Source organism: Salvelinus alpinus, chromosome 14 (assembly GCF_045679555.1).
Source record: "Salvelinus alpinus chromosome 14, SLU_Salpinus.1, whole genome shotgun sequence".
In the NCBI taxonomy this organism is placed as follows: domain Eukaryota; kingdom Metazoa; phylum Chordata; class Actinopteri; order Salmoniformes; family Salmonidae; genus Salvelinus; species Salvelinus alpinus.
In genome coordinates, this window is record NC_092099.1 from 12,684,312 (window position 1) to 12,702,362 (window position 18,051).

At 42.8% G+C, this 18,051-nt stretch overlaps 2 protein-coding genes across 5 annotated transcripts in view; one reads left to right on the forward strand and one right to left on the reverse strand.

Moving 5' to 3' along the window:
- LOC139538436 (coiled-coil domain-containing protein 148-like) overlaps nt 1-18,051 on the reverse strand; it is a 74,587-nt gene that overhangs the window by 44,676 nt on the left and 11,860 nt on the right. The window contains exons 1-3 of one of the 2 annotated variants that reach the window (XM_071340455.1): nt 3,288-3,331; nt 1,447-1,511; nt 798-919 (exon numbers count right to left, since the gene is read on the reverse strand). In XM_071340455.1, coding sequence (XP_071196556.1) covers nt 798-919; nt 1,447-1,501 — 177 coding nt within the window. In that variant the 5' untranslated portion in view covers nt 1,502-1,511; nt 3,288-3,331. Of the gene's footprint in view, nt 1-797; nt 920-1,446; nt 1,512-3,287; nt 3,332-18,051 lie in introns of those variants that run through there. The other variant, XM_071340454.1, reaches the window with a different exon arrangement.
- Nucleotides 3,498-18,051, forward strand: part of LOC139538435 (plakophilin-4-like) — a 143,787-nt gene continuing 129,233 nt past the window's right edge. For all 3 annotated transcript variants that reach the window (XM_071340448.1, XM_071340449.1, XM_071340450.1), the window contains exon 1: nt 3,498-3,659. In XM_071340448.1, coding sequence (XP_071196549.1) covers nt 3,605-3,659 — 55 coding nt within the window. In that variant the 5' untranslated portion in view covers nt 3,498-3,604. The remainder of the gene's footprint in view (nt 3,660-18,051) is intronic.

The following is an 18,051-nucleotide window of genomic DNA, read 5'->3' on the forward strand; positions in this document are numbered from 1 at the left end:
ATAGGTTACGTAATGGTCTGCTATTTCATAGTCAATCCCCTCCTCCGGATCATTGGAGTGTGTGTGTGTGTGTGTGTGTGTGTGTGTGTGTGTGTGTGTGTGTGTGTGTGTGTGTGTGTGTGTGTGTGTGTGTGTGTGTGTGTGTGTGTGTGTGTGTGAGCGCACACGCTCGTGCGTGTGGGTACGCCCATGATCTTCAAATTTTGAATGCAGGTCTGGATTGTGATTCAGAAAGACCTCATGGCTGCTCATCTGAGAAAGAACAACAACTCTATATAAATATGTCCTCAGAAGGAAATGATGTGCAGATATCATGCAGAGTCATGCATGCACTGTCTCAGTCTTTTACCGTCCCATTATTTGAACAGGTCTGTCACCCATCAACTGTCTCCATACTGAAAGTTGCACATACATAATTAGTATACGAGTTGGTTGTGTTATGTTGCCTAAAAGAACAGCTGAATTACTCCATGAACGTGGTAGCTTGCACCTAAGGATGTTCAAGAACATACTGTACTTTGGAATTACTAAATATACAGTATATCATACAACATTACATCTTAGACTTCATACATTCATCAACACTTTGCCTCTGGTATCGTATAGACTACTAACCAGGACCTGTATCCATAAAGCTTCTGTGCAGGAGTGCTGATCTAGGATCAGTCTAGCCGTTTAGATAGTAATGAATACTATTATATGGGCAGATCCTAGATCAGCAAACCTACTTTGAGATGCTATGTGGGGACAAAAATATTCCAAAACCGTCTCAGAGTAAAAAAATCAAGAATATCTACCTTTTGAGCGATGTGTGTAGACTGCAGTTGTTTGGCATCAACTATGGCTTGTAGTTTCTCATATTCAGCCGGTTTATACTTTGAGCTTCCAAGTCCATCCTTCATCCGTAGAGTCAGTTTTTCTATATCAATGAAAGAAAGCATCAGATATACAATATAACTGTGTACTAGTAAGCATTGAGCATTCTTTCCATTTATGACAGAGCAGAGGAAGTGAGATGGAAATGGCACATCCACTGTCCTATAACACTCTGATGTGCGTCTTTGCGTGCATCCCAAATGGCATCCAATTCCCAATGTAGTGCACTAATGAAGTAGTGCACTACATAGGGGAAAGGGTGCCATTTAGGATGCAGATTTCATGATTAGCTACGTCCTATATAAGGAGTAGAAAGAAGGAAGGAAATAAACATGTCAGACAGACAGGTCCTGATTAGTTCAGCTGTGACTCCAGGAGACGGGTGAATAAACACAAGCCATGCTGCCACTGACAAGGCAGGCATTAAGGTCTTGGTTGAGATGGCTGAATCTCCTAACACAGGGACTTTAGGTCAAATTTGCTTAAGAGAGCAGCAGAATATGAAGTCAGTGAGTCTAGGGGAAAGAGCAGTAAAGCCGTCAGCAATGGTTTGGATTGGAGCTGACTTACCTAAATCTTCTGTTCGGCAATTGGTTATAAAGCCACGTAGGTCTCTTCCGCTCATCGCTTCACATCTGTTGATCAATAGTACACGGGATTTGAAACAAATCATTCGGAGTAACACTTTACATGCATTTGCCTGTATACCTGTGTAATAGTAACACAGTTACATAATTATCTCTTAACATCATTGTAGTAATATGTTATGTAACATTACACCATTGTAATCACAGCATTTTAGCAAGTTATATCAGCTAAGGGGAAAACATGACTATGTAAACAGAAGGTTCTTTAAAGTTGGATAGAAAGGTCACCACACTACCTCATCGCAGTTCCTGCTGTTGCTTTGATCAGCTTATTCGAAGGGTTTAAAACTTACATTGAAGAACTTAATGGAGAAAACCACTATCACAAAATTTCTCCCAAAACAGCCTATTCAACATTCAGGGTCTAAGAGGTTATGGAAATAGCCTATGAATTCTCATTAGCTCTTCAAAGTGTTTTAAAGTTAATGACAGATGGTACACTGTGTTACTGTAAAGAGACATGCTAGAATATTTATTGGGTTTATCTAATGTTGAATTTCTCATGTACATTGCTTATAATATAATAACGATGCTGTGCTTTATTATGGTAAATGACACTAAATAAAAGTGAATTCATCATAACCTCCTAAATACATTTGGAATGTATTATGCAAATGACTTATAATATAATCATTATTGTGAGGTTCATTATCGTAAGTGACACTGATTAAAAGTGAATTAATCATATCATAACGTAAGACAAACGGACAAATGCACAAACAAAATGTCTCCGCTGAAGCATGACATCAAATGTTCTTTAATAAAAGAAGAAATCAATTTTACATGGTAGGACTGTGGGAGGATGTTAAGGAAAGAGCAAAAGAGAATAATAATTCATTCTTAATTCATGAGATTATCATTTTCTTCATGCTGAAGTGTGTCTTGAGGTTTCTCTACGAATTGTATTGGATTAATTCCAAGGCTACCTAAAGTGTGGAAGACATTTTTCAGAAAAAAATATCAATGTCCATATCAATGACCCATGCAGATTGTGAGACATTTTGGCGTGGATATACCACTGATCCCGTGGTCTATAGGTACAGTGACTGGATCAAAGTGTTAGCACAGGTGAGAGGAGAGGGATAGATATCATATGAACAGAAATTTGCTTTAAATCTGCAAACGTTTCTCACCACCTCCTGGCAAAATGGGGGGGGGGGGGGGGGGGGGGGGCACTAAACCGTTCTTCCCGCGAGGTGGCAGGGAGAACCAAAACTAATTTATGGCCCCCCAAATGGCTAGAGGTGGCATAGCCTCTAGTCTCAGGAAAGATCTAAAGATCTACGTCTCACTATAAAGTTTGTCTCACTACAACGTTGATGTATCACGTCTGTAGCCTACGCTACGTATCGGTAATATGTTTGTTTTTTTGCATTGGAGCTCTGTATTATAGGCCAATTCTGCAATAAATGGGAACATCACCCAGTAAAGCCAATTCTATGTGGACGCGTCATGAACTGCTCTCAACCTTTGCCAGTGGCGTTTCAAAGTGATTTGACACTCGCAGAGCCTACATATACAGTAGAAAAAGTAGCCTAGTCTACACTGTGCACTGCTCACAAGCCTACACCTGGCCCGTATTAATTATATTTATTAGGCCAACTCACGAACAAGATAAATTCATGTTTCACGTCGCTTTTAGTCTACTATACTGTAAGTAGCCTACATAAAGGGACATACATTGGTAAACAATTTAGTTTACTACATGATTAGCCTATACCAAATATGTTATACTACCAAAGACGTGCCTATACCGTATCCTACCTTATTATGGTCACCTCCACAGCATAACATGTATTTGGTTGACAAAATGTGTAACCAAGGCAACTATTTCCCCCTTACCATTGGTCTATTCAACAAGAGAGTCACTAATGAAACGCCCTCTTTTCCAAACTAGACCCAATGGGGTAACACTGGCTGCAAACCTACAGTGAGGTGACGTCATGCGTACTCGTATTCCTTTGGAGTGGAAGCGGTTAGCAAGGAAGGGGTCTTGTTCTTCACTATGGAGGCGAGTTTCACTGCCCCGCATGCATGGGACTAGGAGCGGACTTGTTGAGGTGCTACTTCGATGAAGTTACATGTTCCAATGTGGATCCGCGCCAAAACACAGCGATCACAATAATACTCCTCAAGGTACAGACTTGCTTTCATTAATTCGAAAACCATTACAATATCTGTACAAGTAAAGCATCTGCACTAGACGAGCTCTGATTCCAGTCCTAAATTCGTTTTTTAAACCGTAGGAATTACCGCATGTGTTGTTACAGTGCCAGCCTTCACATATCAAGCAAGGATCTTAGCTAATGCACACTAATATTTATCTGGTGACTGATTCACTACCACGGTACACCTCTGAGGGACCTTCACTGGGTCGTGAGTGTCGCGTTTATGTGCGCTTTGATACATTGTGGCCGAAACTTTTGATTTGTCCATTATTGTATCAGGTGGACGTTACACGAAGTGCTACTTTTTGTAGGACTATGAGTTACTTTGTATACAATCGCCCTTGAGACCCGGTGATTGAAATGCACCAGTAGAGAATGAATAGGTAGTGTGTGGGAATCTGAGGAATGGGAGGTCGCTGAGGGGCGGGAGATTCTTCCCTACTACATCTTTGTTTTACCAAGTTTATTTAGGTTTAAACTCACGACTGTATTAAATGTCCTTACCTAGTCTAACTGTCTACATTTGTCATTGGCATTGATTAAACTTTTTTTCAATTCTCAAATCACGTAGCCTGGGCCTAGATAGATAGTTTTACAGTTCTGCACCAGTTCTGCACCAATTCCGAACCAAAACCACCTTTTTAGTCACGCTCCAGAGAGTGACTCACTCGTCCCTTTAAATTATAATCGGTGTATCTAACATAAAATACATGTGTTTGGGATTGGCAATTTTTGTGGTTTCTTCGTACTGTTAACGTGTTCATGTTTTTAATTTCAGCTAGACTAGTTCACGTGTCCCATACGTAGCCGTTTTCTGGATTCACGCAAATCAAGGCGAAGCATTTTAGGGCAGATTGATACTAGGTTTACTCGAAGGGAAAGTGCAAGGCGTGTCAGTTTGAAGCTCGGCGAACGGTCATTTATTTTCAGTATTACAGTGTAAGGAACAATGGGAGTTTAGTGTGTTACCACAAGCGCGCACTATTGCCTACATTCCCCACTCCAATCACTCACTGTCCCACTCAGGATAGCAGCAAAACGGTTCCCTGCTATTTCAGAGATGCGTAGCCTACTCGGAACTTCTTGACGTCTCCACGTTTTCATTTCAAGCATTCATTCAAAATGCACCTCTGGGAATATTGCACAAATATCTGAACTAAACGCCGCATAGGAATGACAGAAGGTAGCCACAACATTTTAAAGTTTAAATTATTTCATAATCGATATCACCTGAGTGACAAGTGACTGTATTTCTTGAACTGACGTTGCTCATCCAAATAACTCAAACCACACAGGAATAGTCTGCTGTGCCATCGTAACACTTCACAAGATGGATAGCGCGACTCTGTTGCCTTGCATGGGAAGACATTTACAAGAGCATATGCAGAAGTAGTGTTGCTGAAGACCAGTGTAACCAACTGCCTCTGGACACTTGCATACGATAAGAATTGACTGATCTCTGACATCTCACAAATCTCTCACCATGTACATGAATGCAGAGACAAAGAATGTCCTTGATTGTCAGGGCAGCTGAACCAACGGGTTGCTTTTGTGTTTGTGCATTTGCTGCGGAGATTTGATTGACAGCTGCGTGAACTACTTATTTGTTCAGTTCTCCCTATTTACCCAATCACTTTTGGTCCAGTTGGTGACTTGCTCTCTTTGGTGTGCATCACCGTGTTCAAAATAACCTTTTGGTTATTGTAAGGAATTGTTTCTGTCTGTTGTTCTCTTTCAATGCTTCTCAATACTTTCTCTTCCGTTGAAAAGTATTGTGCCTGGTCACCAATGGTGTCAATAGATTGACAACGAATCATCAACAACATCAGATACCTAGAATATCTCCCATTTAACCACTTAGATGTAGCTCTTTATATTCTACAGGCATCAGTCCATACCTAGTTGCCATACACTGTACTGTATATTCTTTAAATAAAAGGTGCTATCTAGAACCCAAAACGGTTATTTGGCTGTCCATATAGAATAACCCTTTGAAGCCAGGTAAACCCCTTTTGGTTCCAGATATAGCCCCCTTTCCACAGAGGGTTTTTCATGGAACCCGAAAAGGGTTCTACCTGGAGCCAAAAAGGCGTTCTCCTTAGGGACCTCGGCAGAACCCTTTTGGAACCCTTTTTTCTACGAGTCTAGCTCACTAGGTGGCGGTGGTGATGTTTGAGGTCATGTTATACTACCAGCCTATACTCAGAGTCTGTGTGATTCCTCTCTCTCTCTCTCTCTCTCTCTCTCTGACTCTCTCTCTCTCTCTCTCTCTCTCTCTCTCTCTCTCTCTCTCTCTCTCTCTCTCTCTCTCTCTCTCTCTCTCTCTCTCTCTCTCTCTCTCTCGCTCTCTCTCTCTCTCTCTCTCTCTCTCTCTCTCTCTCTCTCTCTCTCTCTCTCTCTCTCTCTCTCTCTCTCTCTCTCTCTCTCTCTCTCTCTCTCTCTCTCTCTCTCTCTCTCTCTCTCCCTCTCTCTCTCTGCTCTCTCTCTCTCTGCCTCTCTCCCTCTCTCTCTCTGCCTCTCTCCCGCTCTCTCTGCCTCTCTCTCGCTCGCTTTCTCGCTCTGTCTCTCTCTCTCTGCCTCTTTCTCTCTCTCTCTCTCTCTCTCTCTCCTATCTCTATCTGCCTCTCTCTCCCTCTCTCTCGCTCCCTCTCTCTCTCTCGCCTCTCTCTCTCTCCTCTCTCTCTCTCTGCCTCTCCAAGGTCAGATGCACTATGCGATGCTCCTCGTGATGCACATTACCCAAGCCACCCTCCCAACAGCTGACATCTATTGAAGGAATTCACTTCATGACAAATTAAAATAAACATTTATCATGAGGTATTGCAGCAAAGGCTGAATATAAAACCCTTCTTTGTGCGAGTGTTCTTGGTTGGAGACAGTGGTGTTGCTCTAGCACGAGTGGTGAGGAGGATGTTTTTGTGCAGACCACAATGGGAGACAATCGAAAACGTCTCATTGGAGTCTGTAGGAAATGGAGCATAGCAGCAACAATAACGTTTGTTTTGAATTGTGTCCGACCCTTCGCGAGTTGCCATCCCTCACTCTTGCCTGTATGTTAGGTATAGATGTAGTCAATTAATGCTCTGTGCTCCTCTGTTATTGTGAGACTGTGACTGTTGACCCTAGATGAAGAAAGCTGCATTGTTTGTGTGATCATGGGAACAACTGCTGCTTTTATAGTCTGAGTCTTAGCAGAAACACAGCCAGGCCGCATCCCAAATGGCACCCTATTGCCAATATAGTGCATTACTTTTGACTAGGGCCCATAGAGCTCTGGTCAAAAGTAGTGCACTATGTAGGGAATAGGGTTGTCATTTGGGAAGCTGGCCTAGACTGTGTGTTGCTGCTTGCAAAAGGCCCTTTTTTCTCTGGTTTGTTGTGATTGTTTTGATCCCGTGCTCATGTCAGATGCTGTTTAACAGGAACTGACATCAGTCAGTTGAATAGTTCAGCTGATCTTAGATGCCCCTCATTGGTGAATCATTCTGTCTAATTCTGCTCTTTCAGACAGTACACTCGGGTCACCCTACATATTGGAATTGTTATTATTCAACAATTTTAGCCCATTGGCCTACATTTCATGTCTGAATAATACCCATTATATAAAGCATTCATTATCTTTGTTTTGCGGTCTGCTATTGGTTTAGTGACATGTATTCAGCTATATGTTTACAGGTTATAATCATCAGTGTATTTTTGCTGAGAGGGGATGTGTGTGAATGGATGCTAATTAATTAAACTCCTAACAATATTGTGTTAACCTGTTGTTCACGTTGGTCATGTAATTACAAAAACCACTCCACTTTCTGCAATTACAAAGCAATACAGTACTGTGTAACAACAATGTAGTAATTATAGTTTAAGAGCAACTTAATGTTCAGCGTTACCCATTATTACCTGCCTCAAGCAATCACGTTGAAAGCCTGTCCCCTGTCCAGAAAATACCTGCACAGTTCATCACCGGTCCACAAGAGCTGAGAGGGTTGAAATAACAACTCCAGTTAGATAAAGTGCATTTGTTTGTTTTCTTCCCAAGTTCATCTGAATCCTTGATATGTTTCAGATAATAAAGGGTTTTCTCTCTCATCAGATAATGATAAATCCTACATTATGCATACACTCCAAAGATGATGAGACATTGAGTAATATTTCACTTTAACGAATGGCCGTGAGTGTGTATGACTACTGGCCATATACCACAAATCCCCAAGGTGTCTTGTTGCTATTATAAACTGGTTACCAACATAAATAGAACAGTAAACAAGTCGTTTTCTCTCATAATTATGTGGTATAATTAAGCAATAATGCACGAGGGGGTGCGGTATATGGCCAATATACCACGGCTACGGGCTGTTCTTAGGCACGACTCAACGACGCAAAATGGTTACCAACGTAATTAGACCAGGAAAAAAATGAATGTTTTGTCACACCCGTGGTTTACGGTTTGATATACCACGGCTGTCAGCCAATCAGCATTCAGGGCTCAAACCACCCAGTTTATAATGTCTGATATACCACGGCTTTCATCCATGATTGTCTGGGTTTCCATGTGTGCCCTGAACAACCTGTGACAGGTGATGAGGCTCTGTACCCCGCTGTGTACCCCTGGAAGGACACTCAAGATGCGTCCCAAATGGTCCCTATTCCAGTGGAGGCTGCTGAGGAGAGAACGGCTCATAATAATGGCCGGAACGGAGCAATTTCAATGGCAGCAAACACCTGGAAACCATGTATTTTATGCCATTCCACTGATTCCGCTCCAGTCAATACCACAAGCCCATTCTCCCCAATTAAGGTGCTACCAACCTCCTGTACCCTATTCCCTACATAGTGCACTCGTTTTGACCAGAGCCCTATGGGCCCTGGTCAAAAGTAGTGTACTGTATAGGGAATAGGGTGCCATTTTGGACATATCTTCAGCCACTCTACTGCCTCTGTGGTTCAGTAGCTGGCCATCACTGAATCATAATATCCATTAAGAATGGGTATCCATCAAGAGCTGCCCTTCTTTTTTAGGATGCCTCTTTTTCCGTCAAACCTTTTTCCCTCTTTCTTTCCATCCCACATGTGCATGGTGTGGTCTTAAGAGAGTTAGCCCAATCCTTGAGGCCAACCACAAGTTGTAGACTAGAGAAATTCCACTGTCAGTCTGTAATATCTATCCCTGTTTTATCACTTGGGCAAAATACTTTTCTGGGAATAGAAGAACTGTGAGCACAATGTATTTTAATCGGTGACCTTTTCGACAGGATGAGAAGAGATGAACCAACACCCACACGTGAAAGTTGAAACCGTTGACGTCACTGGACCGTGTACAGTATTTGAATAAAACCCACCATATTGCAGAACCTATGCTAGTCCTCTATTAGATGTAATGCCAGCTTTCATGTATTGTATATAAAATCAAGGTCATTTAAGGATAATGTTCCACATGCAGTCTGCGTTCAGTTCTGCTACTATGGGTTGTTGGGTTGAGGTACAGCCGCTCAGCGCTGCCGATCACACTAGATATATGTAGATAAATTCCTGAAAGAGCTCCAGATTTCAGGCTTTGATTGGATCCTGGGCGGCTAACGATAATAAAGAACACAAAGCATGTCAGCGCTTTGAGAGATTAGGTGCACAATAGATTTTTTTCCCCCCCCTAGTGAAATAGCTTTTCATAGTCCTGACATGCTGAGTCTGAAAGACCAGCAGCTCGCCGCGCTCCAGACTTGTGCTATGTGGAGTGGACAGCAGTGAATGGGAAAGAGCCATTTCAGTGTGAATTGCTCCAGATGTTGCTGACTCACCAGACCAGAGTCTTTTCTGCCAGCTCTCAACCCTACCTTCTCGAACGGGAGGAGGAGGATGGCATCTTGTTGAATATTTCAAAGACAAAGTGCATGTTACCGTATCCCTCAGGGGTTCCTGCTCTCTGGTTACTAGAGGCTGAAGTCTGAAGCGGACAGGCCGTCTCCCTGCTGAGCGCGTTGCCTAACAAACGGCCTCCAGAGAATTCAGCAGCAGTCACTGAGCACTGGACAACATGACATAACCTGGCATGACACTGCGTGATGAATGGACAATTGTTAAGCCTGATGTCATATCGCCGTAAGTAATACACGTTCATCTGGGGCCAAAATGGCCAAGTGTTTTGTTCTTCTGGCTAAGATGTGCTCGCAGATGGCTTCATTTGCATGACGGGTGTATTTCGTCAGTATAGTTGGTGGGCCTCATAGTGAACTCTATAGTTCAATGTATCACCTAGCCTAACTATTCAGTGATGTGTTGACTGTTGATGTAGGTTGAGTGAAATACTACAAATGTGGTATCGGATGTCGTCCCAGAGTGGTGTGCAGACACGCTTGGGTGCTGGATTTGGATTGAGGTGATGGCGTCTCCCCTATGTCAGGAACCTATGTTCTCCTCAAGTCATGTGGGCTGATGTCAGAGGTTCGTACAGGCTGCCGAGGCTCCAAGTCTAAAACTGAAACCAGATTCAACCTACAGGTTCAGCTGCTTCCATCATGGCCGTTCTTTTCAACCGCAGAAGATTCACTTGTTAAATGTCAAGCAATTTCAAAGTGCTGTATGTTTAGTAATTAACTTGAGGGAAAGGGGTTGAGACATTGAAACTTAATAAATTTAGTTCAAGTACATGACATTTACATTGACATTTCATCAGATGCTATTATGTACTTTTACTGTGGTTGGTTTTAAGATCTAGTGTTGATGTTGAGGAGCTAGATGACTCTTAACAGAAGCTCCTCGTCAACAGAAGATTGATCAAATTAAGATCCTACATCTGTATGTCTTGATAAAGTGACAAGATGAAAACGGACACATTTTGAGCCTTGAGGAAATGGTGGGCATAAAGAAGCTTTGACGAATCAACATTTCCACGGCTCTTTCCTCTCTTCAGGTTTTTCAATTTTCCAGCACAAAGTTTTGACATGATTCTGGAAGCAGAGAACAGTCCCGGAATAACCTGCAATTTACTCCCGCTGTGCAATGTCTGAAAAAGTTGACACTTGGCAGAGTGGAACTCCACTATAGCCGCTATGCTAACAGCTATATATAATGTCAGGCAGTCGACCCGCTTTAAAGGGCTAACTTTCCGGTGGTGGAAAAAGTATCCAATTGTCATACTTGAGTAAAAGTAAAGATATGTTAATAGAAAATGACTCAAGTAAAAGTGAAAGTCACCCAGTATAATCCTACTTGAGTAAAAGTCTAAAAGTATTTGGTTTTAAATATACTTCAGTATCAAAAGTAAATGTAATTGCTAAAATATACTTAAGTATCGAAAGTAAAAGTATAAATCATTTCAAATTCCTAGTAGCAGGCAAACCAGACTATAACATTTTCTTGTTCTTTTTTATTTGTGGATAGCAAAGGGCACGCTCCAACGCTCCGACATCATTACAAACGAAGCATGTGTTTCTTGAGTCCGCCAGATCAGAGGCAGTAGGGATGACCAGGAATGTTCTCTTGATACTTGTGTGATTTAGACAAATTTCCTGTCCTGCTAAGCATTCAAAAGGTAACAAGTACTTTTGGGTGTCAGGGAAAATGTATGGAGTAAAAGGTACATAATTTTTTTTTTTTTTTTTTTTATTTTTTATAAATGTTATCCCCTTTTCTCCCCAATTTTTCGTGGTATCCAATCGCTAGTAATTACTATCTTGTCTCATCGCTACAACTCCCGTACGGGCTCGGGAGAGACGAAGGTCGAAAGTCATGCGTCCTCCGAAGCACAACCCAACCAAGCCGCACTGCTTCTTAACACAGCGCGCCTCCAACCCGGAAGCCAGCTGCACCAATGTGTCAGAGGAAACACCGTGCACCCGCCCCCCTCGGTTAGCGCGCACTGCGCCCGGCCCGCCACAGGAGTCGCTGGAGCGCGATGAGACAAGGATATCCCTACCGGCCAAACCCTCCCTAACCCGGACGACGCTAAGCCAATTGTGCGTCGCCCCACGGACCTCCCGGTCGCGGCCGGCTGCGACAGAGCCTGGGCGCGAACCCAGACTCTGGTGGCGCAGCATAGCACTGCGATGCAGTGCTCTAGACCACTGCGCCACCCGGGAGGCCCCTAAAAGGTACATAATTTTCTTTTGAAATGCAGTGAAGTAAAAGTAAAAGTTGTAAAAAAATATCTAAAGTACAGATACCCCAAAAAACGACTTAAGTAGTACTTCCAAGTATTTTTGCTTAAGTACTTCACACACCTGTCATTTTCCTCTGTTTTACTAGTGAGTATGTCACTGGCAAGAAATCATATCAGCCTTTTTCACTCCAACTGCTTTGCCAAACCTCTATTTGGATCATGTAGTCAAACTCCCAGCTGCTCATACCTTCTTCAGAGTTGTTGATATGAAGAGCTAGTTTGAACTTCAGAAAAACTTCTGAAATTACTTGAATTGTTGGATATTCATGAAACGCCGTAAATTGATAATACCTGAAGAGTTCTTTCTATTTAGATGAGACGTTACTAAACTGTTTAAACTGGATGTCTGGATTTGGATTCATCTTCTCTCCAATTGGTATTTTTCTGCCAAAAAGCCAATGGACAAAATTAACAAGATGCACATGTGAGGCTGTGTCCCAGACATCTTTGATATGAAAAAAAACAGGTAAGAAAGAGGAGCATCAAAAGCTGTGGTAGGATGAACGTGGTGAAACTACACTTTGGGCCATCACTCCCTCCAGACATACGCGCTGTTCTGTGAAGGGAGTAATACACAGGGTTGTACGAGATCTTCAGTTTCTTGGCAATTTCTCGCATGGAATAGCCTTCATTTCTCAGAACAAGAATAGACTGACGAGTTTCAGAAGAAAGGCCTTTGTTTGTGGCCATTTTGAGCCTGTAATTGAACACACAAATGCTGATGTTCCAGATACTCAACTAGTCTAAAGAAGGCCAGTTGTATTGCTTCTTTAATCAGAACGACAGTTTTCAGCTATGCTAACATAATTGCAAAAGGGTTTTCTAATGATCAATTAGCTTTTTTAAATGATAAACTTGGATTAGCTACACAACGTGCCATTGGAACACAGGAGTGATGGTTGCTGATAATGGGCCTCTGTACGCCTATGTAGATATTCCATTAAAAATCAGCCGTTTCCAGCAACAATAGTCATTTACAACATTAACAATGTCTACACTATATTTCTGATCAATTTTAAAAATGTGATTTCTTTAAAAAACAAGGACATTTCTAAGTGACCCCAAACTTTTGAACGGTAGTGTACATTGCAGTCCAATGCTTTTGATAAAAGTACACATTTCACCTCAGAGCAGTAAAGCCATGCTTGGCCTACACAAACAATATCTGAGAGAACAATTAAAGCCCTTCTCATAGATTCTTTATTACCTCAGCTCAACTACCTCCCACTCCTCAGCCCAGCTCCCTCCCACTCCTCCCAGTGCTCTATATCCCCTTGCCTGTGGCTTTGCTTTATAAGCCATCTTGTGTTTTAGAGTTCCTGTTTCCAAGTGCCATTGGTTTGTTCTAAAAATGTGTATATTAACCTTTGACCATAAGAAGAGCATGGCATTTAGCTAACTGGCTAAAACGTTGTTTTAAAAGGGCAACTGAAGGTGATTGGACTGTTTGTCATTTTCCTCAAAATCTAATTTCGTTTTCTCTACATGGTTCAATGCATGTTAGCCCCCAAGTTGTGTACGGAACTACATTTTGTTATACCTTTATTTTTTGTTGTTGCTGAAGCCACCAAGGAAGACTCCCAACACAAGACGTACAGTGGGGAGAACAAGTATTTGATACACTGCCGATTTTGCAGGTTTTCCTACTTACAAAGCATGTAGAGGTCTGTCATTTTTATCATAGGTACACTTCAACTGTGAGAGACGGAATCTAAAACAAAAATCCAGAAAATCACATTGTATGATTTTTAAATAATTAATTTGCATTTTATTGCATGACATAAGTATTTGATCACCTACCAACCAGTAAGAATTCCGGCTCTCACAGACCTGTTAGTTTTTCTTTAAGAAGCCCTCCTGTTCTCCACTCATTACCTGTATTAACTGCACCTGTTTGAACTCGTTACCTGTATAAAAGACACCTGTCCACACACTCAATCAAACAGATTCCAACCTCTCCACAATGGCCAAGACCAGAGAGCTGTGTAAGGACATCAGGGATAAAATTGTAGACCTGCACAAGGCTGGGATGGGCTACAGGACAATAGGCAAGCAGCTTGGTGAGAAGGAAACAACTGTTGGCGCAATTATTAGAAAATGGAAGAAGTTCAAGATGACGGTCAATCACCCTCGGTCTGGGGCTCCATGCAAGATTTCACCTCGTGGGGCATCAATGATCATGAGGAAGGTGAGGGATCAGCCCAGAACTACACGGCAGGACCTGGTCAATGACCTGAAGAGAGCTGGGACCACAGTCTCAAAGAAAACCATTAGTAACACACTACGCCGTCATGGATTAAAATCCTGCAGCGCACGCAAGGTCCCCCTGTTTAAGCCAGTGCATGTCCAGGCCCGTCTGAAGTTTGCCAATGACCATCTGGATGATCCAGAGGAGGAATGGGAGAAGGTCATGTGGTCTGATGAGACAAAAATAGAGCTTTTTGGTCTAACTCCACTCGCCGTGTTTGGAGGAAGAAGAAGTATGAGTACAACCCCAAGAACACCATCCCAACCGTGAAGCATGGAGGTGGAAACATCATTCTTTGGGGATGCTTTTCTGCAAAGGGGACAGGACGACTGCACCGTATTGAGGGGAGGATGGATGGGGCCATGTATCGCGAGATCTTGGCCAACAACCTCCTTCCCTCAGTAAGAGCATTGAAGATGGGTCGTGGCTGGGTCTTCCAGCATGACAACGACATGAAGCACACAGCCATGGCAACTAAGGAGTGGCTCCGTAAGAAGCATCTCAAGGTCCTGGAGTGGCCTAGCCAGTCTCCAGACCTGAACCCAATAGAAAATCTTTGGAGGGAGCTGAAAGTCCGTATTGCCCAGCGACAGCCCCGAAACCTGAAGGATCTGGAGAAGATCTGTAGGGAGGAGTGGGCCAAAATCCCTGCTGCAGTGTGTGCAAACCTAGTCAAGAACTACAGGAAACGTATGATCTCTGTAATTGCAAACAAAGGTTTCTGTACCAAATATTAAGTTCTGCTTTTCTGATGTATCAAATACTTATGTCATGCAATAAAATGCAAATTAATTACTTAAAAATCATACAATGTGATTTTCTGGATTTTTGTTTTAGATTCCGTCTCTCATAGTTGAAGTGTACCTATGATAAAAATTACAGACCTCTACATGCTTTGTAAGTAGGAAAACCTGCAAAATCGGCAGTGTATCAAATACTTGTTCTCCCCACTGTATATGCTGCTCTGAGTTGGAGCCAATTATGTATATAAACCCTGGATTTCTGTTACTACGTCTTGGCCAATGAAAAGCTATGAAGTCGCTGGTCCGACACTGTATTGGTATTCCCCAGTAGGAGAAGTCCTCCATAGGAACGAATGGAATTCTACAGTATTTCAATGACATGTATTTAAGTATTTTAAATGTGTATGTTTAGCTCACATAGTATAATTTAAAAGTGTGCTTAAAGGTAATAGAATACATGTGGCAAAAATGAATATAGACATTAATACATGCATTTCTAAAGCTTCCAAATCTTTTTTTTTACAATGATGGCGAAGTGCCACGATGGAGGCACTGTGCCTTCAACACTGTGCCTTCAACACAGCGCCCCCTATCAGGCATCTACTGTATATATAAATAATTGGTTGGAACGCATCGGTTTAGCTAGCCTCATACACATCTTGTGCACATAAATGCTTGCAAATACTGTGACAATCTCTACATTGCATGCCTCATCCCTCGATTGGAAAGTAAATATGTACTTGGCCTCTTCTGTCGTAAAGTGTTTTTTCTTCTCTACACATATTTACCTGTCCCTGAGAAGGGTTCTGTTGAAGTGAACGAGACATACAATATTTGAAAAAGAAGTTTACTTGTATATCCGTAATAAAAGCCAATGTATCATTGTGCTGTGCAGGATTCTCTGTTGAGATGTTGGAGCTCAGCTTTGTAGCTTGCGGTTATGATCAACAATGACTTTCCTCGCGGTACGGGCAATTACTTCACAGATTCAATGTGACAGGACGTTTGTTTGCGCCGAAGCCAAAGAAGGGAAGGAACATGTGACGGAAATGCGACCTTGAAGTAAAATTATATAGTAATTTATTTGATTTTATTTCACTGGTGATTTGTGAAATCTACTTCACTTTTCATAGTTTGCTATGACTTAATCTATTTCTCAACAACACTGTTGGTATTGTAGAAGTGATTGAAGGAACTGGGAGATACAACAACTGTTAAGGTTAAGCATTCTCAAATAGGGGAATTGTGGTTTTGTAGCCAGGCCTGTTTTCCCAGCTGTGAGTTGAAGGCCAGGACAGAACAGAACAGAAGAAGACAGGTGTGCTCCCGCACTGCAGGTCAGGGACGCCCACCACCATGGTGAAATGTTAATGAGCTGTAAAGCTATGGGTGCTACGCTAGCTGCGGCACGCTAACCAGCCCTTAATGATTGGCTCGCCTTGGACGGACCAACTCTATTTTTAATGAGAAATGAATTACTTCATCCCCATTTTCTTTATTTTTTTAATGGATTTAAAAATATATATTTTTTGTACTTTTCACCCATTTTTCTCCCCAATTGGTAGTTACAGTCTTGTCCCATCATTGCAACTCCCGTACGGACTCAGGAGAGGCGAAGGTCAAGAGCCGTGCGTCATCCGAAACACAACCCTGCTGAGCCGCACTGCTTCTTGACACACTGCTCACTTAGCCCAGAAGCCAGCCGCACCAATGTGTCAGAGGAAACACCATACAACTGGCAACCGAAGTTTGCCAGTTGAGAAACACCATACAACTGGCAACCGAAGTCAGCATGCATGCGTTCAGGCCCATCACAAGGACTCGCTCGAGCACGATAGGACAAGGCCGGCCAAACCCTCCCCTAACTCAGATGACGCTGCGCCAATTTTGCGCCGCCTCATGGGTCTCCCGGACACAGCCTGGGTTTGAACCCGGGTCTGTAGTGACGCCTCTAGCACCCGTAATTCAGTGCCTTAGACCGCTGCGCCACTCAGGAGGCCCCAAGGCTGTTTTCTAAAGGCTCTTTCATGCAGTTATCAGTATCAACCATTTCATTTGAATGGACGGCAGCACGGTTTCTCGGTGACCTCTGTTCATCCACTCTAAATCAGTGCGTATTTAATAGGCAATGTTAATGCAAATCAGCCGTCAGGGGAGATGTTGCCAGATCCAGTCTTATTCGTCTTCTGCCTCAGCCCTCTCTTTATAGGGGATATGCTGCTGGTAGTTTCTACTAATGGATACATTGATGGCCTGTTCCTTACCCGAGGAGGTTCCTTACCCCATAATCTTCTCCCAAGGGTTGTTGGGATGGGGTTTTATATGTCTTTCGTCCCTAGTGTCATCTTCTCCCCCCACTGTAGGGGGTTGATCCTTTCCGTGCTGTGTGAGGGCATTGAAGATGGCATCACTTTACGTTAAGATAAAAGGGTCAACCTTTTCGATCAGTTGTTTTACACTTTACACCATTCTTGCTTTAATCTTTATGCATGTGCAACACTGTAATCACTACAGTAACACAATAGTTTTTTTTCATATTATTTTAGGTATTGCTTTGTTATGGCATAGTGATGGAGTTGAGCGTTTCTTGCTATTACACATTTGGAACAAGGAACAGTCCCCATTCCTTTGGACTGTGTGTCACGGATAGGACTGTCTTCTAATGAATATGGTTCATAATAAGGTCTTCAGCTGGTTATCTCCCACTCCCATTGCAGTTCATCATTTCTCTTTGATTGAAGCCAATGGCCGTAATATGTGCTATCACCAATGAGTGTTCCTACGTGAGAGTCCTCAGATGTCTCAGTCCTTGTGAACGAGTCCCACACGGCACCCTATTCCCTTTATGGTGTACTACTTTTGACCAGGGCCAATATGATAGCATTCGGGACGCATCGTGATCTGCGATGGATGTATGTGGATGTTGACTGGGAGGGAACATGGTTGGCAGGACCGCTAGCTCGTAGAAACAGAACAGGAACCGGAGGAGGAGGGCGGTTGTGAGGGCTGGCTGGCAGCGGCACGGCTGTGTGATAAACACCACATGTCATTTTCTCATGGTGTTGTAGAGGGGACCTGACACAGCCCTACTGGGCACTCTGCCCATGGCTGGATGGCAGCTGGATGCTGGATGCTGGCCCTGTCAATACCAGGGATGGAGCATAGCAGGAGATAAACAAGATTGATATGACGTTGATACTTCACCGCGATCATATTA